General features: G+C 41.9%; 2 protein-coding genes across 8 annotated transcripts in view; one reads left to right on the forward strand and one right to left on the reverse strand.

The window, feature by feature from the left end:
* The window catches only part of LOC308315191 (NAD kinase-like), a 30,011-nt gene extending 17,322 nt beyond the window's left edge, over positions 1-12,689 (forward strand). For all 4 annotated transcript variants that reach the window (XM_080763039.1, XM_080763038.1, XM_080763037.1 and 1 more), the window contains 9 exons: positions 2,123-2,252; positions 2,963-3,071; positions 3,419-3,504; positions 3,587-3,689; positions 3,864-4,006; positions 6,600-6,699; positions 8,361-8,518; positions 9,923-10,005; positions 10,438-12,689. In XM_080763039.1, coding sequence (XP_080619165.1) covers positions 2,123-2,252; positions 2,963-3,071; positions 3,419-3,504; positions 3,587-3,689; positions 3,864-4,006; positions 6,600-6,699; positions 8,361-8,518; positions 9,923-10,005; positions 10,438-10,591 — 1,066 coding nt within the window. In that variant the 3' untranslated portion in view covers positions 10,592-12,689. The remainder of the gene's footprint in view (positions 1-2,122; positions 2,253-2,962; positions 3,072-3,418; positions 3,505-3,586; positions 3,690-3,863; positions 4,007-6,599; positions 6,700-8,360; positions 8,519-9,922; positions 10,006-10,437) is intronic.
* Positions 12,690-13,606: 917 nt separating this feature from the next.
* LOC308315578 (uncharacterized protein) lies at positions 13,607-24,324 on the reverse strand. 4 transcript variants are annotated; one of them, XM_080763626.1, is made up of 9 exons: positions 24,168-24,324; positions 23,586-23,685; positions 22,826-22,997; positions 22,165-22,310; positions 21,348-21,524; positions 19,205-19,321; positions 16,943-17,029; positions 16,269-16,416; positions 13,607-14,986 (listed from the first exon to the last, which is right to left on the reverse strand). In XM_080763626.1, exons 1-9 carry the CDS (start codon positions 24,230-24,232, stop codon positions 14,964-14,966), a joined length of 1,035 nt encoding a protein of 344 aa, XP_080619752.1. In that variant the 5' UTR covers positions 24,233-24,324; the 3' UTR covers positions 13,607-14,963. The 4 variants fall into 4 exon arrangements, with proteins under 4 accessions (XP_080619752.1, XP_080619754.1, XP_080619755.1 ...); XM_080763628.1 differs by having other exon boundaries at positions 24,163-24,300; XM_080763629.1 differs by having other exon boundaries at positions 23,586-23,670; positions 24,163-24,238.
* Between the last annotated feature and the right edge of the window lie 322 nt (positions 24,325-24,646).

Raw genomic sequence — 24,646 nt, forward strand, 5'->3', positions numbered from 1 at the left:
TGTTGTGTATGTGCCCGTGTTGCTTGCAATCTGGACATGGTGAATCACACATGTTTGTTCACGGCAGTCAGGAAAGAAAGACTTCCTAAAGTTTCCATGAAGTTCACTTGAAAGTTACGTTTGAGAAACTTATATAATTATGAATTCACGGTATGACAACAGCGAACGTTATGAAACATGAAGGACCTGGCTACTGCTTCTCTCTCTTGTGTCGTCTCACTCGTCTGCGAGTTGTTGCGGCGATTTGTAAGCCCATCACTGCCGCTTTTGCAACGCGTGAATTCCAGCAAAAAGCAGGCTGGAACGCACAGAGGCAAGCAGTATTTTTTTTATACAGAGTATTAGTGATGTCCCCATGTAAACAAAGCCATACATTAGCATTTCTATGGCCGAGGGTCGTTGGGCTGGTGGGGATGTAGCCCTGGTCCAGTGCTTACAGCGAGTAAGCACTGGACCAGGGCTAGTGGGGATGGGCAACAACAACAGCAGGCAGCCCAGTATCTATTGCTATCGGGGGAGGGTCAGGGTTACTTTTCTTCCTGGAAATAAAAATGTCTGTGTTCCGAGGCTACTTTTGTTCAAATCCAATGGCACACCTGGCCATTTCAAACGGCACACTAAAGTGATGCGGCACACAGGTTGGGCATCACTGGGTTAGAGGAACTAAGCCTCATACATATCCTCAATCTCAGACTCAATCTTCAGGGACACAGGACTTGTGTTCCAACAACTGGGAGCAGCAATGGCCCGGGCATTAGATCTTAGATGTCGTCTTTCCTGGTGGAAATATGACATCTAGAGTTGTTGCTGCAGCTTAACATGCCATATTTACACACAGTAAATTCCTCAAAAGGAAATTAACACCGACATTTAACTGTGCATACAAATGATGCCCCCCACCCATTTGTAATATCAATAGCAACTTGTTATTTAAACGTGTGTGTGTGTGTGTGTGTGTGTGTGTGTGTGTGAGTGATATACAGAGAAAGGAATATCCGCACTCTCTTGAGTAGTTTCTTATGAACTGGCCTTCCTCAGCGTGTCAAACTTGTGTGTGTGTGTGTGTGTGTGTGTGTGTGTGTGTGTGTGTGTGTGTGTGTGTACGTACGTACAGTGGTACCCTCTGTACCACTGTAGTACATTGTTTTGTCAAAAGGACCGAAATAAACTAAACTTGCCGTTGCACAGATTGCATTTGACCTAGTTTTCATTGAATTTTTCATAACTGTTCCACACAGAACTTATTTCTGTATGTCGAGAGAGAGAGAGAGAGAGAGAGGATTTGAAATGTGTCTGATTTGCAGTGATAATAATAAATTGCAGTGGGGTTTTTTTTTTTTTTTATCGGCCAGGATGTCCGGAGGCATTTATATTTTCCGGCTTTTGTCATAAAAAGAGGCCAAAACCGGCACAATTACCGGTCTAACGAGATCTCTGGTTCACATTAAGGAAGATGGGACGCTAATGAACAAGATTTGTAGATTCTGGTCCAGCATGCAAATGAATAGATTTGCCTGGGATTGCCGCACTTGAACACCATGTTCAGAAAGCGGTCTGAACACAGATTTCTTGGCCGAGAAGGAACGGCAACCCGCCGTTCAGAGTAAATTTATTTAAATCTATTACAGCTGTTAGTCCTCACAAATGGCCTGTTTAATTTACACTTCCTTCTGAATTAAATGTGATGTCTCCATGGATTCAATTTCTCAGTCTTCAAGACTTATTTCAGTCAGTCCTTAGAAGGCACCATGTCTACTATGGAAGCGCGTCGCTCACAGAAAATTGCAGATCTATAAGCTCACAACACGCCGCATTACCATAGATTTGTTAATTCTTTTAAGATTAGGTTTAGTTATTTTAAGATTATTAAGAGTATTTGAACTGATCAAACTAGCAATAGAATACATGTTTTTAGAAGCATCTTCCATAATGGTCTCAGAAATGTGAAAAACACAAAAGCAAAGGTTTAAACTTTAAAGCCTCAAATCTGTGATTTCTTAAACTGGTTGGCTGTTATGTGGAACAGCAGCAACAAAGAATGATGATACCTAAAACATTAATAAACTTCAGGCATGAGATATATTTATTTTTGCTTTATTCTATATGTCTCCTCCTTGCTCAGGCACATCCAGGACCCTGCCAGTCAGAGACTGACGTGGAACAAGCCTCCCAAAAGTGTCCTTGTCATTAAGAAGATCCGCGACAGCAGCCTGCTGCAGCCTTTCAAATCGCTGTGCACGTTCCTGACAGAGGTACACCCGAACGCACAGAGTCACATAGTGTCACTCACACACATTCACACGCCCCGTGACTTCACTCACCATCAATGTGCGCTGTGACATCACTCACACATCGACAGAGCAAATCATTATGTGTATTGTTTGAATTCCATGTAGACAAAACGGGGAAAGGGCGCACACCAGTGTTGGTGAGGTGCTGGCCTAAGGCAGTAAACGAGTAAAAATAAGAAAAAGGCTGCACGTTTCGACCTAGGAGGTCTTCTTCAGGGAATAATGATTTAGTTTGAATTCCATGTTCACACACTAGTTATTTCAGCAAGTTATTGTTCTTAACTTTGCGATGGCTCTCAATGAATTTATTGAAGTGGTCCTCAGCTGGTTTCCCATTATTCTAAACTAGAGCAGTGCCCGTTGGGCCCTGGCCTACTTGGAACGATGCAAGTTGGAAATGCATGGCCCACCCAGATATTATGTCTGTGTCCCTTTTATGCCCACATGTGGAGTTCTATGTCAGGGGCCCTGTCCAGAGCCCGGGCAGAGGCCTTTTTGGGGCGGTTCTGGACAACCGTGGGTCTGACCGAACAGTACCCTACGTTTTGAAACATAATAGTCTAGCTTATATTTCATTATATTTCCACATTTAGTTGATTTTAAACAGTAGACTTTGCACAATCTTTACCTGTGTGTTGACCAGACCTGTTGTCCGAATGTTTATTCTGTAGGTGAAAAACCTGATTGTTTACGTGGAGAAGACAGTTCTGGAGGACCCGGCCATCGCAGGCGATGAGAACTTCGGGACCATCATTAAGACATGTTGCACTTTCAGAGAAGGTATGCTGGCCAACGGGCTCTCTCTCTCTCTCTCTCTCTCTCTTATCATACCACATGTTTTTCACCTAGAAGAGCCTTAAGCACATGAGCCCTTTTCTGAGACAAACCTTCAACGAAAATGGCTCATCTGCAAGTAGAGCGGCCATTTACGGCAAAGAGATTTCAATGTAGACTAGTTGGTTCTCAACCTTTTCAGGCAGTGACCTCCAAAAGTATTCCTATTTGAACTGGGGACCCCCCGAACCCTGACAAGCACTTGGAATTGTAAGAGTTGAGTTACATTTATACTTCATCACATAGTCGTGACGAAAATATATGATAAACATTCTCTCCCCCCACCCCACCAGATCTCGATGACATTTCCAATCTGGTAGACTTCATCATCTGTCTGGGTGGAGATGGAACCCTGTTGTACGCATCTTCACTCTTCCAGGTACGAAAGTTACCCAGGTGGCGCTCCTTCATAGCGATAACTTGTTCTGACGACAAATTCTAAAGGAGCGTGTGTTTTGCAGGAGAGCGTTCCACCAGTAATGGCCTTTCACCTGGGTTCCCTGGGGTTCCTCACGCCTTTCAACTTCGACACTTACCAGTCTCAGGTCACCCAAATCATTGAGGGTATGTGACATCTGACCAGCGCTATCATAGCCACACAGTGACATTCAGTGTTATTTTTTGTGTGTAGAAACGTAGTAATCAAATGGACCATTGCAGCGTTACGTCCAGGGTTGTTTTTTAATTGTGTTGTGTGTGTGTGGGTTCTCACTGTGAGATGTGTTTTTGCTCGCGTAGGAAACGCCGCCATCATCCTGCGCAGTCGGCTGAGAGTGCGCGTGCACAAGGACATCAAGGAGAAGAAAGCCAGGGTGGACGAGAAAGGTCTCATCATGACCAACGGAGACAGTGAGGGAAGCCGCAAAGCTGTCAATTACCAGGTGAGCGAGCTGGCCACAGTACGTCATCCATTACTGCTCTGTTTTCATTCTCATTGACCAGCAAACTTTTTTTTTTCTTTTTTTCTCTACCCCTTCATGTTGAAAATATAGGAGGAGAGGGTACGGTGTGCAACAATGAAAAAGGAACAAAGAGAATGAGCTAAACAACATGAACACATTTGGCGCAGAACGGATACAGTAACTTTACATTACACTGTTGTTAATTCATAATTCTCCACTTGAAGTTGCAACCCATCGTGAACGTTGACCATGTTCTAATATCAAGCCTATATAAATAGCCCTAGAATAATTTGCCACGAAATATAACCTATATTTAAAGTAGCTAATGATACATACCATTAGTGTCATGGCAGCATAACGTGCATTCATACTGTTAGCATAGCACATGACGGACCCTTTTCTAAAAAATAACAAATAAAAACTGAGGCGTCCCAAGAATGTTTGCAAGATATTAAACCTTACCCGTTTGGATGTGTTGAATGGATTTTATTGCCATAATGTCATTGATCGAAAGCCTTTATGCAACAACTCTTTATGCAACAACCCTTCGTAACCAATATTCACCCTTAAATCGCCTCAAACTCCACTAATGATTGCAAGAAGTGCCACCGGTGACCGACACGGCACGCCGGTCGTCTACCCTGTTCCACAAACATCTACAGACGGTCGGGAACATTGCACAGTGTGCCTCCCTGTCCGTTAGACTGGCACACGAGCGCAGTGAAATCACAGAGCTAAACCTTAAGGCAAAACACAATAACAGAGTTATTATGGTGGCAGCAGGTAAGCGGAGCGACAACTGTGAGATTGAGGACAGAACAAGTCACCGACATCACTCAATCCTAACGACTTGGCACACGTCTCAAAAGATAGCGATGGCCTCACCGCCTGGCCTGTGGTTATCCCTCCAGGCTGCCATTATTACTGCAACGTGTGAGTGTGCGTGAGCAAGCATTGTTGTCAAGCAAAGGAATGCTGCGTGGAGAGACACGGGAGAGAGAGAGAGAAGAGGGGGAGAAAAGAACACCCAACCTGTTCGACCTGCCCCGCAGCTGTGCTTGTCACTCTCTCTCTCTCTCGGGCACAATAATAAGCTTTGTTTGTGGAGGCTATCTGAGAGAAACGAAATGGGACACTTTGTGATTTTGGGAATTGCGCAAAGCTGCAGTTCCGTAACCTTTATGTCCTCTTCCTTGAAGTAATTACTACTAACACCCGCGCCTCGAACCCGTGTCTCCCACATGGGAGTCCAAAACATGTACGGCTCATCCAAGAGGGAATCCCCACTAAATTGGGGGAGATATTAGCCATACCTGTATACAGTATGAGCTTCTGGCAGGGCTACTTGTCAACGTGTTAAGTTCTCAGTGGAAGTGTGCTACTTGAAGTGTAATGTATTAAAACTCTTGAGAGTGTACCATTTGTACACACACAGAGTTATGGGGGTCTTTTTTGGTTTGAGAACCACTGCTCTACCATACAGATTGGTCAAAATTACATTTTAATCATTAACACAAGTTCTGGATTGCAAGTCAAAATAGTAAAGTGCAGTTAGGCTCGATGTTGATTGCCCAGTAGGGGCGCCGTAGGGGGGGGGGGGGCAGAAGGCTTTTTTTGTGTTGTGTTTTTTGGTCAGGTGTTGAATGAGCTGGTGGTTGACACTTGTTTGTGTTGTGTTTTTTGGTCAGGTGTTGAATGAAGTGGTGGTTGACACTTGTTTGTGTTGTGTTTTTTGGTCAGGTGTTGAATGAGCTGGTGGTAGACACTTGTTTGTGTTGTGTTTTTTGGTCAGGTGTTGAATGAAGTGGTGGTTGACACTTGTTTGTGTTGTGTTTTTTGGTCAGGTGTTGAATGAAGTGGTGGTTGACACTTGTTTGTGTTGTGTTTTTTGGTCAGGTGTTGAATGAAGTGGTGGTTGACACTTGTTTGTGTTGTGTTTTTTGGTCAGGTGTTGAATGAAGTGGTGGTTGACACTTGTTTGTGTTGTGTTTTTTGGTCAGGTGTTGAATGGAGTGGTGGTTGACACTTGTTTGTGTTGTGTTTTTTGGTCAGGTGTTGAATGAAGTGGTGGTTGACACTTGTTTGTGTTGTGTTTTTTGGTCAGGTGTTGAATGAAGTGGTGGTTTACACTTGTTTGTGTTGTGTTTTTTGGTCAGGTGTTGAATGAAGTGGTGGTTGACACTTGTTTGTGTTGTGTTTTTTGGTCAGGTGTTGAATGAAGTGGTGGTTGACACTTGTTTGTGTTGTGTTTTTTGGTCAGGTGTTGAATGAAGTGGTGGTTGACACTTGTTTGTGTTGTGTTTTTTGGTCAGGTGTTGAATGAAGTGGTGGTTGACACTTGTTTGTGTTGTGTTTTTTGGTCAGGTGTTGAATGAAGTGGTGGTTGACACTTGTTTGTGTTGTGTTTTTTGGTCAGGTGTTGAATGAAGTGGTGGTTGACACTTGTTTGTGTTGTGTTTTTTGGTCAGGTGTTGAATGAAGTGGTGGTTAACACTTGTTTGTGTTGTGTTTTTTGGTCAGGTGTTGAATGAAGTGGTGGTTGACACTTGTTTGTGTTGTGTTTTTTGGTCAGGTGTTGAATGAAGTGGTGGTTGACAGAGGTCCATCATCCTACCTCTCCAACGTCGACCTCTTCCTGGATGGACACCTCATTACCACTGTACAGGGAGATGGTGAGTGTTTTTTTTACATTGAAACAAAGAAAAATAAACAAAACAAAACTAGCAGTCTTTTCAGTGCTAGCCTCGGTACCCAGGCTTTTATTTTCATTCGGCTCAAAAATGAAAGCCTGGGGAAACCCATTGGAAATTCTGGCATAGGAAGCTTGTATCTCTTCCTTGTATCTCTTCCTTGTATCTCTTCCTTGTATCTCGCTAACCAATAACTCAACATTTGGTGAGGTCAGTGTTCTCTGCTGTTTTCCACCGGGGGCAGGGGGGGCGGGGGCGGGTGCTCAGATTGGTGAACCAATAGGATCCACTGTTATTTGCACGGTATAGTGTAGAGATGATGTGTGTTGCTTGTACACGGTATAGTGTAGAGATGATGTGTGTTGCCTGTACAGGGTATAGTGTAGAGATGATGTGTGTTGCCTGTACAGGGTATAGTGTAGAGATGATGTGTGTTGCCTGTACAGGGTATAGTGTAGAGATGATGTGTGTTGCTTGTACAGGGCTTTGCTGGGGTGCCCGGACAGAACTCCACTGCAGTGGTCAAGACAGGGGGTGATGAAGGCATGGATAAGGGTCTTAGTGAGCGCCGGAGTCTGGAAATATTTTCTGTCACAAACATAATCTATCTTGTTGACATAAGAGGATTCTGCCCAGTGGTTAATGCATCCCTGCTGTACATTAAATATGATAACGTATGATATAGTGTTGTTCCAGTCAGTTTTGTAGCCTTTAAAAAATATATATTGTTTGGACTTTTCTACCTTATTTGGATAGTACATAGTAGATTGACAGGAAATGTCCGCTGCCCCTCCAAGTTGTAGAGCCCGGATTACATTAGATAATTGACACTGGGTGAAAAAATGGGTTTCAAAATCGTGGGATAAAAATATAAAAAGGAAACAGGAGAAAGACTGTGTGTGTGTGTGTGTGTGTGTGTGTGTGTGTGTGTGTGTGTGTGTGTGTGTGTGTGTGTGTGTGTGTGTGTGTGTGTGTGTGTGTGTGTGTGTGTGTGTGTGTGTGTGTGTGTGTGTGTGTGCAGCTGATGTCCGTTGGCGCAACTACTACTAAGTATAAATCAGGCATTAGCCACTCTGTCGTTGGGTCTGTCAGGCCAACATTTTGAAGTGCACACGAGGGCTGATCGCTTATCACCGATTCCGTGCTTGATTTAGGACACAAGCAGTGATGGGTGGATGGATGTCTGACAGGCCAAACAGATCGATCTGCTGAGAGAACAGAAGTTCAGTCTTTTGCTTCCTTCTCTGTCTGGCCTTCACCTCCCGGGAAGAACCTTTCTGGAAAACTAGTCTGCTGCGTCTTTGGAAATGTCTAGAGACTGTGATATCATTATAGCAAAGAGGGTTGGGCATTCGGGTGCTGCAGGGGTAATGAACCAGACCCAAATCCAGTCATTTCCGAGCATCTATATATGAACACACTTGACCATGATGGAGGGGGGGGGGAGGGGGGGGAACCAGCGACTCCTACAGGAAGGGGTGGGATCCTATCTCCTGTTTCTCTTAGCGTGAGGTACTCCTAGATGACACTAGTAGCATGTCGCAGGGACTTACTCCCAAGCAAACCCTCGATGTGTGTCAAGCGGGGAGAAAAAGAGAGAGATTGCATGTTATACTATATTTTATTGCTGTTGTCTTTCCCAGGTGTGATCGTGTCCACGCCCACGGGGAGCACAGCGTACGCGGTGGCTGCGGGAGCTTCCATGATCCACCCCAACGTGCCAGCCATCATGATCACACCCATCTGTCCTCACTCGCTGTCCTTCAGGCCCATCGTGGTTCCTGCCGGCGTGGAACTCAAGGTATGTGAAATAGGCTCTAGTGTAAACACAGAATATCTCTTCCTACTTCCGGGCCCCTTCCCTACTACTGTTACCGATGATACTAATTAAGGCTCTGCTCCGTTTAGCGTACAATGATTCTCAAACTTTTTAATTTCAAGGACCCCCTGGTTCTCAAACTTTTATTTTATTTCGAGGACCCCCTGACTCTGAGAGTGTACAAATAGAACCCTTACGGTCCATTTGGTTCCATTTGTACACATTCAGAGTTAGACACCCGTACGGGACTATTTGGAACCCACTCAAGGACACTTTGAGACCCACTCAGTGTTTCCAGTGAGCCAAGACGCACAAAAGCAGCACCCTGACTCTGTTTGACCAGAATGGAACAGAGCCTTCATTAGTATCATCGGTAACACCTGTGATGGAAGTATCCCTGGGGCCCTGAAAAACAAAATGGGCGTGTATGCATAGAGCCCATTAATATTTGTGTTTGGCTCTGCTCATGGCTATGTCAATGGTTCCCCACCGTGGGCTCCTTGACAGCGTCCCAAGGATACCCAGCTAAAATGATTGATAGTTGAACCTTACAGGTCTATGAAGGGCAGTCCAAACCAAGCACTAGAACTAGGCATGTAACGATTCACTCAACTCCCGATACGATTCGTATCACGATTACGATCTTTCACTATTTTTAACAAAGAATATTTTACAGAAAAATGACAGAAAAATACTTTTGACAGTGCAGAAACATAATTGCCTTCCTTGATGTATTAATGAGCATCAACAACCATCACCTGGGCACAGACAGCTCCCCTCTACAGTTCTCTACTAATGAAAGTGACTGCATTTCTCTCCAAAAGCACTTGAATATGATGGAATATGATTAAAGCTCACATTTCATATCACACACACACCATAATTCACTAGCCCCCCTAAAAACATTTTATATATATTTTATATATATATATATATATATATATATATATATATAGCATTTCTATTACATTGATTAATATCGTCAGGATTAACGATATATATCGTCAGGAAAAATATCGATATACGATATATCGTTACCTACCTAACTATAAAGATATTGTTTTAAAAATCGCTCCAACTCAAGTGGATTGCAGAGTCCACACCACTTGTATTGCTTGGTGGTGACGGCCCTTTACTCTGTGCGTGTACAAATTACTTTCTCAGAATTGAGAATGTTAATGATGAAGCATGACATTTTAATAATACCTGGAATACCTAATAAGCTCCCAATGTGGCTTGCTGAAAATCACATGGGTGTCTGTTTTCAAAAAACATCTTAAAAAAAAAAAAGAATATCTCAATGTGACCGGTTTACATTCTCGTGCCGGTTTGCATCACCAAAAAGGTTCTTCCACTAAAGCATTCCCTGCGTTTCACCTTTTGCAGATAATGCTGTCTCGCGACGCACGTAACACGGCCTGGGTGTCGTTCGACGGGAGGAAGCGACAGGAAGTCTGCCACGGAGACAGGTAAGCCAGCGGTGACAGAGTAGCACAACAACAGCGACAGACATGCTAATGGCTTACGGCTCTAACCACGCCCCCACAGGGACTCTGCCTAGACTCTCAGTCACAGGTGTTTGTTACATAACCTTCCTTGACCCAGCTTAACTGTGGACTTGATCCAGGTGCGTCCCACACGCCCTGTGCAAGTTATTTAGTTTCTACTTCCTTCATTAAGCCTTCAAAAAAGAAATTTGTTCCTGGTTCCTGGTTCCTCACCTGCAGCGAGCCTCATTGAGCCATGACGGAAAACAAATGCACAGTCATGTCGCCATGTCTTGTGTCAACACCTCCCGGCTTGTTACGTGATTGAAAATACCTCTGACTTTCTTTTGTTTTCTTTTAACCCACTGACTCAATAATGTTTTATGTGTGTGCCAATTCCCATCCCCGTTACAGTATTACCATCACTACTTCCTGCTACCCCGTTCCCTCCATCTGTTTCCGAGACCCGGTCAACGACTGGTTCGAGAGCCTGGCCCAATGTTTACACTGGAACGTGAGAAAGAAGCAGAACTACCTCAGCTCCGAGGAGGAGGAGGAAGAGTTCTGATGACGGCTGGCTTCCTCTTCCTCCCTCCGGTGACATCAAGTGCTCGGATTCAGCACTCAACAAATCTCTATCACGAGTGGATTCTAATTTGTTCAGTGTTGTTGCCGCAGAGGGCCCCTCTGTGTGTGTGTGTGTGTGTGTGTGTGTGTGTGTGTGTGTGTGTGTGTGTGTGTGTGTGTGTGTGTGTGTGAAGTCCCGAGTGTCAATTTAACTTTAAATTTGCACACTCTCAAGAGTAACAAATGGATGAATTAACACTGAGGATTTTACAGAGATCTTTTCTTTTATTTCCATACATCATCAATAGCAAACGTTTTAAAGGTTTAATGCTGTTTTTACAGCACGGTCTTTGGTAATGCTTTTATGTATGACGGACCTAATTACGAAAGACTGATTCGTGTTCGAGACCTGAGAGTGTATAAAGATTGATTTAAATGAGTATATGTAGTGAACTTTTAGTTCCACCCTTGATGAACTGGGGAGATTTTCATTACGTACAAACATGGTGTTAAAGGGAAACTTTGCAGACGTTTTATACCTAAGATCCTGTTGGTCTGACGTGAGGAGATCATATAATTTGATATAGTGTGGAGGAAAAAACGTCTTCTGTGTATCTCCTGTGAAATGCGGAAAGGACGCTCACGCCTGTGATGTCACAAACGTGTCATTTCACATACGGAATGTAGAAGACAGGGTATTTTTTCCAGGCAGTTTAGATATGTTCTCTTCATGTCAGAACTCTTGGATTTAGGTTGGCGAAATTTCCCTTCAATGTTGCATATTAATACACTAATAGGGCCTTAGTCAAGTAAAGAGTAACCAGGCTTGGCACACAATCGGCTCTGGATAGCGGTTGTTGCAAATGCAACTAACGGTATAGACGGATGTTTGATGCTGTCAAATCTTTTTTTTTTTTTTTTTTTTTACAGTTTCCAAATGGGTATGCCAAGAAATGGCATATTTCTTACTATGTTACAAGTGAACACTGCATTTCCTGAGTTCTCACGGTCTAATGCTTAATTTATACGTAGTTGTGCAATGGTGGTGTTCACCGAAAGTAGAAGTCACAATCCAAGGTGATGGCATCGCAAGTTTGTAGATCGGCTATTTCCGGTGAGTAACTAATGATTTAATGTATTGTCAATATCACTTAATTTCTCCGAAAGAGCAGGGAGATCACAACTCCTCTGCAATGCCCACATTTACTGCCTGTGCCTTAAACACTGGTCTGTTGTGTATAAATGTAAAGAAAATATATAATTTAAAGGTTTATGTGATCTTAATTCTACCCATCATACTGTATATCATATCTCTGCAATGCAGTGTTGCAGATGTACCATACCACACCCATACTATTCTCTTTACTGTTGCAGGCATTGTTGGAGCTAAAGAAACTGGAAATATATAGTAATGTTGCGTATCTGTTATCTGCAACCTCTGTGTAGCGAGTGAACATAACGACATGGCAGAGTATGAGGAACGGTTGTAAAAAATGAATTTCATTCCAATTTAAGCACTTAATAACTCTTTATTTTGAACCTCCACGAAGCCATAGTTGAACTGTTTAGTTTACAGACTGGTAGTCTGTTCGCAAGTTGTAACACGTGACCACATTAAAAAGTTGGGCTTCTTTGACTGCAGGATTGAGCATATCAAGACTGTTATTTTGTAGTGCTAAAAATCCGTTTTGCAGTCTCTGCTTTAAGTATATATTTAACGTGGCCTAACTTACATTGTGTTAAAAGATTGGTGATGTATCTGTGCTTGTATGCCATACCTTATGAAATTCACCTAACAAAACCATTAACTCTCTTAACTGAATATATATACTAGCAGTGAAGTCAGGTTCAACAGAATCCCACAAGAGGACCAACTCTGACTCATTCTTAAGTCAGTCATTCCTTAAACTTTGACAAATGTACGCAATGCTTGAATGAAGATGTATTTTGTATAGTCTATATGTTTATTGACCAGTTTACAATGTATCATTTCTGAAAAGAAGTCTATTTGGTACTTTTTATATTAATCAGATTTTCCAAGTTCTCAAAGGTTTTAATAATTATTTTGTTAAAGTCAATAAAATCTATTCTCTTTCTTAGTGGCTGTAATGTTTGGATATGTTTAATCTTTAAGTTATTTTCCTTTAGGCCCTGACCTACAGTATAACAGTAATTATTATTGAAATGGATGCCAATTTGCCATTTGAATGGGTGAATGATCTACACTAACATTAGTTAGAATTGTAGGGCCAAAGGTCAATACAATAATCTATTCACATATTTACTGTACATGCATTCCAAAACAGTCTAATTTACTGTGGCAATGCTTTGAATTGCATGTATGAACACAGAAAATGGCAAAAACACACTGTCATCATTATAGCCTGTTTACTGAACTGCTCGGTTTAATAAACTGAGTAGTTTATTGCTGGGTCCACTCGGGAGAAAAACCTTTGTGAGCTAGTAGAGCTGTTATCTTTGTTGAAGAGGTGGTGTACGAAGCATGAGTCAGTTGCTCTCTCCTTGTCCCCCATATATGGGGACTAGGTTGGCGGAGGGTGTGTAGAGCCCAGGATCACATTAGATAATTGACACGGGTGAAAAATGGGTTACAAAATCGTGGGATAAAATTTATAAAAAAAAACAAAAGAAGAGGTGGTGTACAGGGGAAAACAGAGGGGTCCAAGTATAGACCCCAGCCCTGGGGCACACCAGTGTCAGCCATGTACTGGTTCCATCGATCCAGACCCAATTTCATTTATAGTATATCATTATTATTAAATATTGAATTAGTTTTTTCACAGAATCAAATGTTCATGATTCACCAGGGTCCCAGATGGCTTGATTATAGGCTTAACATAATTAATATAAATATTGTTTTTGGAAGTCTCTGTCGTTGGAACCAGAAAATGAACCCCACTGCTATTCCCTATTGTAGTGTCTTTTTCTTTCCCCCACTAATCATGTACTTATTTGAGGAAGTAGAAATGCTATTTTGAAAATGGTTCTTTTAACATTTTATTAAGAACTTTTAAGTTAAAAAAACATACATTGAGTTGTTAATCAAGTATTAAAGTGCAGCAGAAGTATCAATTTCCAAATACTTTTAGTATACTTAAATACTATATAGTTTACTTAAAAAATTAAATAAAGTGTGTCGTGAATAAATATACAGTGTATTAACATGTACATACAGTATATTAAAAGCAGCAGTGTTAAATCGAGGCAGAATGTAATCATAAAAAAGCTCCATATCACCAGAAACATTCTTTGGTTTCTAGATGTAGAGCATTTTGTAGAATTTGTTGAACATCAAAAGCCACTATGATGAATATCACTGTAAGCAAACGATCTGTTAAAAACAGAATTAAAATTAGAAGCCATTCTATGAATAAATAGAAATAAAGAATTTAAATCATGTGCATGCAGCTTGACCATATTTCAGTCTGGCATCCCTATGTTGGGCACGTGTTCCACATTCTCTGAAAATAGCAGCTCTAAAGGCTCACAACACATCACACACCGTGTTGTTTTTGGCAGCAAAGTTTGCTATTAGTTTTAGTCATAGTCACTTCAATAGTTTTCATTTAGTTTCAGTCACATTTTAGTCACCTGGAATGTTTTAGTGTTAGTCTAGTTTTAGTCTGAACTAAATCGACAGTTGATTTAGTCGACTAAAATGTATTTTGGTGGGCCTTGATGCCGTCGTAATTTTACACTTGCTGAAAATAGCTGATCTACAAGCTCACAACGTGTCACAGCGCGACGCATTGAGCTTGTAGATCTGCTATTGTCAGCATGCAACCAAGTGTAAAATGACTTGCACTTACAGTATACTGGATATCTTGTCCACTAGTCCCTTCCCAACATTTTAGTCTAGTTTTGTTGACGAACAAATGTCATCATAGCTTAGTTTTCATTTAGTGAAAAAAGGTAGTCGACGAACATTTTTCGTCTTAGTTTTAGTCGACGAAATCAACACTGGTTGTGAGCCCCTAAATCTGCTATTATCGTTACTTTTGGCATCATACATGCTGCACTGAAAGAGAAGCATCCTTTCATATGGCATCATACATGCTGCACTGAAGGAGAAGCATCCGCTAAACGCGCGAGTTAAATTGACAGAATTCCAACGCACAAAATGTGAGCCCACCGGAGACCACTCAAACTGGCCTTTCAGCAAGATGTTTCAGAAAATGTTCATTTTGTCATCTCAGCGGAATGGTGTTCAGTGAAATGTTGGCCGAGGTCCTCTTCAACCACCGACACAGAGAAAACTATGGCACTCCAAAACACCAAAGCGTTCTGAAGCGTACAGTAGGTCCACCCGAAATAACCGCAAACCATGTCGTCCCTCCATCGGTGCGGGACGTTTACTGCATTGTGGATGCAAACACTGTGGGGAGAAAAAAGAGTAATGCTTAATTACAAAAAGGTGTAAAACAAACAAGCAAAAAGACCAACGTGTTTTGACCTACAAGGTCTTCGTCAGGGTCTATCTGAAGAGAGTTTTGGTTTTTGTCTGGGAAGTGGGAACGCTTTGTACAGTGAAGATCAGAGCAATACAGAGAGAAATAAAACAGGCGCATTTATATACAGGTGTATTACCTCAAGCATTACTAGGTTATGGGCATGTCTTTATAGGAAAAAACATGTAGGAAAGTTATAAATAAATAGAGTATTGTATGTTAATACAATATATATATATAACTCTTTGGTTCTCAAAGTGGGGTCCTTGAGGAAGTTTCAGGGGGTCCCCAGCTAAAAGGGCGAGGTTGCGTGCACGCATCCGCCTCGTTGACAGCAGACTGCTGGGCGAGCGCTGGCGCTTTGGCATGGGGGGGTCAGATCAACATGGAATGAATTCTGTACTGGCTATATAAGGGGCATGTCTTGAGTGTACAAAAATCTTCTCTTATGGGGGTCCCTGTCATATATTTTTCAAATGGGGGGGCGGGGGTCTTTGACATGAAAACGTTTTAGAACCACTGATATAACCAACACAACTGTGTGGTGGATGTAGTTTGTCTCCCCTGCTCTTCTGAGACATTTAGATCCTGTGGTGACTCCTACTGGTTGACAAGAGGTATTGCGTCGTAAAGGGGAAATTCTAATAGCAGCTTATCCTCTGCTAAAATAACCACTTTCTGTCATAGATGGTTATCAACATTATTATGAATGGCAGCTTTAATCTGAACCCAGCTTGAGATAACACCTTGCACAAAGACACAGACAGGACGATCAGGTTGTAAACCTACACCCTCTATACCAGGTACTTGTTTCCTTCACACCATATCTCTTCGCCAAGGGACCGTTGAGGTTTAACCCATTAACACCTGAGACCAGATTCTAAGAAATGTCTTCCAAACAGTTTTCTGAAAAACATTTATCAGTGGTGCTCAAACTTTTTCATGTCACAGACCCCCAATCGGCCACAGACCCCCAATCTGAAAATATGTTGTTCCAGGGAGCCCTCCCCCCAGAAGTTAAAAACGTTCACTGTGAAAGAATATATAGTCAAATATTTGCACACATGATCTTTCAAAAATAGCAGATCTACAAGCTCGTAGCGGCACTCGATGCCGGGCTATGAGCTTGTAGATCTGCTATTTGTCAACAGCTAAAGTTTAAAATAATGGTAAAAGCTATGAGGTGACAGAGTGGTTACGTGTACGTACTCCTCTCCCTCAGGCCTCGGCCAAAGCTCCGGACCATTCTGTAGAGGGCCCAAAACAGCACCACTTTGATCAGGATTGAGATCAAGGCTCCAGTGACGGCAGCACCCTCCAGTGTGTACGATTTATCCTGGCCCCATTTGTCGATGATCTGAAATCACAGAAAGCCATGTTGACCCCAGGAAGAGTAGCTGCTGTTAAAGGACCACTTCATCACTTTTCAACAATTTTTTTCTACTCAGTCTGTGTCTCATAGGAGGGCTGTGGGCAGTTTAGGAACCGTCTTCCAGTGACATCATTTTTTAAACAAGATTTGTTTTACAAATATGTTTAGATTTTCATTATCGTGAGAACGATGGCTTCCATTTTCGCAATGCAACTTTTCAGGACTAGAAAGTCTGCCGTTTCTATTAGCTTGTATTCCCCATCGATGATGTCACTGGAAGACGGTTTCTGAACTGCCCACAGCCCTCCTATGAGACACAGACCGAGTACAAAATAATAGCGCCATTTTTCCATGATTATTAGTGAGGACCTATTATATGAAGATAGGTTTAAAAGTGGTGAAGTGGTGCTTTCAGTTGGTACAGTAGCTAATGGGGATCCAAATAAACAATAAACGATCCCAAATATATATTGAAATAACATGAAATAAAATAAATGTGTTCACGACTCACCCTGTACATCAAATAAACAAAATAGGCCACTTCAGGAATGTTAAGCATAATGAATGCCCAAAGCAAGACCTTGGCTTCTTTTAAAACCTAAAATGAGAGAACAGAGATATATTTGCCACCCGTTACATTTGTCTTACATACTGTATTATCTACATGAGTAATCCCTCAGTAATCTCTCAGTGGTCTGCACCAGATATTTAAAAAATAGATGCCTCATTGGCCGCTCCAGTTCGTTGGAGCGATGTGTGTCACTGTTGACGGAAGAATTTACACTGGGAGACACTGTTTCCACACCTAAGCGCAAAACGGCCGACAGCCGTGGACAGAAGAAGCTGTGCGCAGCTTCTTTTTCCGGGTTTTTAGACAGCTGGTGGATGGAAATTAAGCTCCACCTCCGCGGAGGAGAGCGTTTCCGGGAATCTGGCCGTCGCGCGGAAGTGGTGTAACACCAGGCTGCCATCGATGGTCCTGCTTTATAATGCAGGAAGCAGCACAGAATTTCTTGACAGAAAGTAGCTCATGACATGTCTACGGTGGATTTTTATGAAACATACAATATGCAGATTGAAAGAGGATAATTCAAGCTTTCCTTACAGCTGCAATGTTGGTGAGTATAACATTGTTTAATACAAGCGGATCAGACTGTGCACTGACTGATACTGATGTACAGATTGTGGCTTTTCTCTCTCCATTTTTAGGCAAAATAGGAGAGCGACTGAATAATGGAAAAGCATTATTGTTTGGTTGGGAAGAACTATTATTTATTGACTCCTGAATAAAACATCACTGTTTAAACCTTATACTGTTTCCATGTGTTGGCTTGGGTCGGACTTCCCACTATGTTCAGTCCACGATATGAAATTGTAGAGGCCAATATCTGACTCCAAGTTGCAGGAATTTATTATTGGGGGAGTACACGCGCAGCACCGCAACTTTAAATGCCCTCATGATCAGTCTGCTACTTGGGCTGCCATAGGTTGATCTATGGCTGTGTATCTGGAATACATTAAATGTACTGTATGTAATATCACAGCCATTCTAGGGCTAAAGGTGTTGCTGGCAGCTGCTGGGCACTGCTCGAGATGCTACTTTTTTGTCTTTGCCATTATTTCAGAGCACTGGTTTGTCATTTGAACAGCAGAGGGCACTGCTGTTGTTGCAACAAAAAAAAACCTAAGCTGGGTTGGCTTTGGGGTGTGATCATGAACTTAATTTATGATGATTTTATTTTAACCAATCTGTATCGTGGGCTAAACTACAGTATGTTAATACATTATAACTAGCACATCTGCAGTGGTTGGAGGTGCTATCCCTAAACTCAAATCCTAGTACCCAACACTAGGATATCATAAAATGAAAAACACAAGTTTATAACATTAAAAACAACTTTTGATAACTTTATGTTATAAATTATAATATGATACTAATCCATTAAATTTGTTCTGCCATGGCACCAACACGCTTCCATCCATACATCCCCTTTAAAGGGGTTCTTTGCTTTTAACTTTTTGTGTCACGTTTTATCATGGTTTATTATGAGCTCTTTATGATGGCGCCAATAATAACACACATTACTAGAGCTGGGTAGTCTTGCGTTACCAGACTGTTGCCTCCGCGATTTCCAAACGCTTCATCATACAGTCTGGGCCAACGGAAGAGCTATCATGCGTAAGCGATAAAGCGGAAGTGGAGCCTCCTCGCCACTTCCGTTTCGTCTTTACAGTCGCGTACATTTATCCTAATATAAATAGAAAACATCTAAGCATATATAGCTTGTTGCTTAGCAGAAAAGGAAATAAGTTCTAAAGATATTTTAAAGTGTATTTTCGTGAACGGAAATGGCAGCTTCCTTACTCAGCTCATGGGGGCTATAGGTCCAGACTATATAGCATTCGGAGATTGTGGAATAGTTGTCTGGCTACGCGAGACTAAGAGCTGGGTGATTAATATGATGATTAATGATAACAAAAGAGAGAAAATGGTTAATCAGACCAATCAATTTAGTACATTATAAAGAAATCTATTCGAATTTTGTCAATTTGTTGATGTATAAGAAATGTAAAAGCATTAAAAAAAAACTTCACCTGTATTAAAATCGATTATAAGAAAACCTAAAAAAAAAACCCACACACAAGATGAAGTCGGTTATTGGTGGTTCTAAATATCGGTATCAAATTGTAATTTCGGTTTAATTGCCCAGTTGTAATTCGGCAGAGTCTGACAGTACAGACTAGATTAAAGGCACCAGAGTGAGCCACTTACAGCGATGGCCCCGACTGCCGCTGTGAGGCAGGCCCAGAGGACACCGAACCCCAGGATGATGCCGTTGACCAGCGACATGGATGCTGCAGCCATCATGATCAGGATGCACAGGCACAGCTGGGAAATAAATAATACAAAACAAACATCTCAAACAGACACCAAAAATGGCCTGACATCAAATTTAAACAACAAATTTACACATTTCTGAAAAACCTCATGTTTCTATATCAGTGGTTCTCAATATAAAATTATATGTAATTGGCCACCGACCCCCATCTGAAAAGATGTTGTTCCAGGGACCCCCCCAGTAGCAAAAGATTTGAGTTAAAAACATTCGCTCTGAAAGAATATATATTCAAAGATTTGAGGCACATTTTCACGATTTTTCAAATAGCTAAAGTATAACATCATGCTTAAAACACCAAAAGGGGTTCCCGTTCAGAATGGGTTAAGCCTATTACCACTACAAGCTTACAAGTCACAACAGAACACCACACGAGTTATGAGCTTGTAGATCTGCTCTTTTGGTTGTATTAAAACTCTATTCTTCTTATTACAGTCTCTGCGACCCACCAACATTACGCTGTTTGTACCTGTATGAGTAAGTGGAGTGTAGTAGCTGATGTCTACAGTATGTCTATGGCTGGAGAGCTGGTGAGCTAACAAACAGCCACAAGTGGTTTCAATGAAGAATAATTGCAAGCTTTTCAAGTGTATATAGCTTGTTAAAATATGTTTTTTTCTCTGAATTAAAAACAAGCTATATTGTTTAGAATACCAATACATATGCAGCCCCCCCCCCCCCCCCCCCCCCCCCCCACACACACACACACACACACACACAGGGCCCACACACACACACACACACACACACACACACACACCCCCACCCCCCCATCCACTGTGACAAACTATATGGCTATAATGACACTTTTGCCTATAATGACATGACCAAAATAGACAGTTTTTGTGCTACAGAGCAGGCTATTTCAGTGGTATGTTACCGTGGTTACTGAGCAGTGACTATATCCACAGTAATGGAATTCTCACTTAAATTAGCCAGACTTATGTACAGTAATTGATGGAATATCCCCCAATATGAAAGGGTAATAGGAGGTGTAACTGTCCCAGCAATGGGTATTTTGTATTTTCTATTTCTATTTTTCTATTTCTATTTTCTATTGCTATTTTATTGCTTACCTTTCTGAAAATGTATATGTGAACTTTATAGGTATGTTATTTGGGTACATATAGATGCATGGTGATATAGTGCCATCTACTGTGCTCTGTTTGGTGGTCTGTCTGGTTCCTGGGCAGGGTGAATTGGGCTCACCTGCTCTAATCACCTCATCCTAATGACCTCATTTAAATCACCTGTTGGGCCTTGGGCATGTCAGAGCAGAACAAAAGAACATAGCTGCAGAGAGGAGCTCTCTCATGTCAGAGTGACATGACAAAGACAAGAGAGAAAATAATAATAGAACTTAACTGAACTCCTAATAATCTGTACAGAAGGCGCATACGGTATGTTCCCTGTTTTGCTTGTTTCTGTAAAAGTTTGATTGCCATTGTTTGTGTTTATTGTTTGTGTACATTTTATTGTGTTTAGATAATAAGGACATTCATATTTCATTGTTTCATGATATTTAAAAGTATATTATGTGACTTATTTACAGTTTTTCACGGTTGTCACTTTGGAGAAATAAAAATCCCTAAGTGAGATCAGTTGGAACGGTGTCATATTTCTGCCACGGATAAAGATGGTTTGGGAGCAGTTATAGGAGGGTTAAAAAGTTATAATAAAATATAATAATGAAAACATAACATATTGTTTCAGAAGGGATTTAAAAGACAAAACTGGCCATTAACTTTATTGCGCCCTAAAAACAACAAGAAAGAAACCTACAGCATTCAATCATCATTAACCTCTCATGCACAGACATAAATACGTAGACACCTCATTGGTCACTGCCAGGGCCGCACGTCCACCACATTAAGCAGGGCATAACTCCACTGTAGGAAATACAGTATGGAATCTGGAACCGGCAGATCCGGAGAAACCAGATCAAACATTAATCACATTTGGAACCGTTCAATACCAGAACCGGTTTATCCCACTGTCCGCGGGGGTGTTGGGTCCTACCTGGGCCTGCAGGTCAAAGGTCACCATTGAGAAGCACAGGTTGAGCAGGAAGTACTGCTCCTGTAGGCTCTCCAAGGCCCCGCCCACACGGAACGCCATCATGTTGGGTCTCTGGATGAGCAGAGTGCCACAGAACACATGGAGCACACCCACTCCCAGGATGCATCCAAACCGCACCTAATGCATGGAACATAATGTGGAATGCACAATACATGCGTCACCAGGCATTCCTTCCACCTCGGAGTTGGTCTATGTTGCTAAATTGCTGCGTGATCCGGCCGGGAGCGGGTGACATCATTACGTCATGTTGTAGTCTTTGTTTTGTAGTCATCAGGCCGGAAAAACCATCAAGTTTTGGTTTGAGGGTTCCGGCCTGATGACTACAACATGACGTAACATATCATCCGCTCCCGAAACTTTTTATGAAAAAGTGCTAGGCCGTGTGTACACGTCCTCTGGATCCATCGGTTGTATTTCATATGATGTTTCCACACGTCCTACGGTCTGAATGTGTTAGTTAATGGAAGAGGTCATTCATTAAACAGATTAAAAGTTCAATAAGAACAATAGTAACTCGTTGAAGACCCCTGAGGTAGAGTGTTCAAAGGGTACCCCAAAAACAATGACGTGCACACACAGGTATGGAACGGAAAAGTGCACATGCGTGCACGCTAGAACGCGCCCCCCTCATAGACGCACTGTACCCAAAAATCCGGCCCTACTGGCATAACAGGTTTCCTGGCGGTGAGTGACTTTTACTTGTGACAGGGTATTTCTACATTGCAGTATTTGATACTTTTACTTTTACACCACTGACCATTAGTTCCGGCTTGTCCTTTGCTGGGAGCACCGAGAAGTTGACCACGGATCTCACCATGACCACCAACACGCTCAGCACAAACACCACCAGCTCCTGCCTGTTCTCCTGCAGGATGCCACGCGTGATGTAGTAGATGCAGAACACTGCGTGTGGAGACAAAACCACGTTAAAAAGCCACCTTGGAGAACACAGTCAGTGTATTCTCTATTATTCTTAGATAGATTTTCAAAACAACTCAATTAATTAGAGTAAGGTTTAGACTTCAGAGTCAAGAGAAACAAATAGTGAGAAGGCTGCCTGACATCTAGGTTTGTTTTTTCGATCCCGAGTTAACGTTTGCAATGCTGCAGAAATAAGGAGCTGCTGTGCTAATAATTTGGCTGGGAATTCCACAGAACCATTCATCCAGTTCCGAATTAAATCAGCAAATTGGGAAGTAAGTCCTTGGTGGGAAGTGGCCACAGCCACTACGGCTGAATGACCTCCACGATTAATCATCTTTTACAGATGGCATGTGATGTGATCACATTAAGGAATGTCTGGCCGCTGCACGGTTGGGTGGATTTGGGGAAGTTAAAGCCAATTTCCTGCAGATGGTAGCTGCCAGTTTACTAAATGTTCTGCTTGGGTGAAAGCTAATCCAAGTCATGCCACTCACGGATTCCAACCAGCTGGATGAGCGACACGGTTACGTCGTCTTCGTAGGTGTATGAGACCTTGCTCTGCTGGTAGATGTTGGACATTGTGAGCCCGAGCAGTGCGAGCAGAGACGCCAGCGTGAAGCAGAAGTAGAGCTTCACCAGGAACGACAGCTCCGACCAAGGCTTGATCTGCGAAAGCGAGGGGTTGTTTTTGAGCCATCACTGACATGATGTGCAAGATTTGTGAACTGTTTTGCGACAAAAGAAGGGTAACCAATGGAATACAACCACCCTAAGGACTACTATCTGTACCAAGTAGACTGCTACATCTACTACTTGTAAACAGAGCTGCTACCTTTAAACACATCTTAAATCTGAGGGGGGTTTTTTGTATTTAAATAGCCGTGAGAAAGAAATGCTGCTATTTGTCCCAAAGTGACTTAAAACAATTGCTGCTTGTTTCAAAAAAGCTTTAAAGCCTGTATAACATGTATATAACGACACAATGTGAAATAGCTCTGTTTACAAAATGCTGTACCCCCTCCAACTGTATATACTGTCCCCATTTTCAACTGTTTTTATTATATTTTGACACTTGCTTTGTATTTGTATGTAAACATATGTTTTATTATGCCAATAAAGCTCCTTTGAATTGAATTGACATGATGGGAGGTTACAACTTTGATCAGAAATAACTCGAATCAAATATATATTTTCTTTTCATCAGTCATATAATTAGAAAATACAATTTGATAAAAATGGAAAAAAATGACTTACAGGCCCACATGGTGTGGGGATCAAGTCCTGGTGCCTTGGTCTCAGGTTTGGAGATGTGAGCTGGTCTGGGTCTTGTCCTTGCCGGCTGCCTAACAGAGGACTGAAATAGATGATGGGACAAGTTCTAGACACATTAAAATCATCCAATCCCTTGCACAAAGAAATATGTCACAATCCTGACATTAGACACCAGATGGAGGACCCTTATGTGAACAAATCGTGCTTTTTCTGGTTTTATCCTCTTAGCAGATTTTGTATTGATCTGTACTTTCTTTGAACTGTACTGTAGTATTGTACCCACAATGTCCAATAAATCAATCAATCGAACCTGTAGAATGCCTTTATGTTGTTACATATTTAACTTGTTGAAATGTGCACTATAGTTTAAGTTTTAGAGAATAGCAGCATTACAACACCAGCATATTATAACACCAGCATATCATTGGATAACAACACCATACAAAACATTCATGATCCAGATGTGTCACATGATCTGTCATGCCCCATCAGCACCTCGGTTATTTACGGTTATAACGGTTATATATATATTTTATTTTTTTACAACACACAAACTCACCTTACTTCGTCCATTTCTCTCCCAGCTGTAATGCGGTCGTTAACGCTACATTACTGTAAATGTGTAGCATCCCATTACACTACAGCAGTGATAAATGTTAGTATGATTCACATCATCAGACCCACCAGAGATGATGGGGAATCGATGTGGGTGTTTACTGTACTTCCGACTTCAAAACAACAAATACATGTGTAGATGTACGCATGCGCCAGATGTTCCGATCGAGTGTGATCCGGTTTGACCGTCCGGTGTAGAACGGATGCGGAAACGACCTGCATAATGTGTGTGTGTGGCGAGAATGGAATACAGCCTTATAATAACTCTATGAATACAGCCAGCAGGCGGGCTCTAGACCGGATTATGAACACTTGTCACTTATACAGTCAGTATTAAATGGAATCCACTAGGCTGTCTGTCCAGACTCCACAGAAAGGTTACGGTTACGCGAGTACACTATCTTAGTATCTGGCTGCTCATGAATAAT

The sequence above is a fragment of the Protomyctophum bolini genome (genome assembly GCF_963924005.1).
Source record: "Protomyctophum bolini genome assembly, chromosome: 5".
Taxonomy (NCBI): Eukaryota; Metazoa; Chordata; class Actinopteri; order Myctophiformes; family Myctophidae; genus Protomyctophum; species Protomyctophum bolini.

Excerpts from the sequence above, each read along its gene's own strand:
- LOC308315578 (XM_080763626.1), bottom strand. The coding sequence starts at position 24,232 with ATGCTACACATTTACAGTAATGTAGCGTTAACGACCGCATTACAGCTG. Across the intron at positions 22,998-23,585 it reads TCCCCACACCATGTGGGCCT|ATCAAGCCTTGGTCGGAGCT; the intron begins GTAAGTCATTTT and ends TCGCTTTCGCAG. Across the intron at positions 22,311-22,825 it reads CATCCAGCTGGTTGGAATCC|TGTTCTGCATCTACTACATC; the intron begins GTGAGTGGCATG and ends CTCCACACGCAG.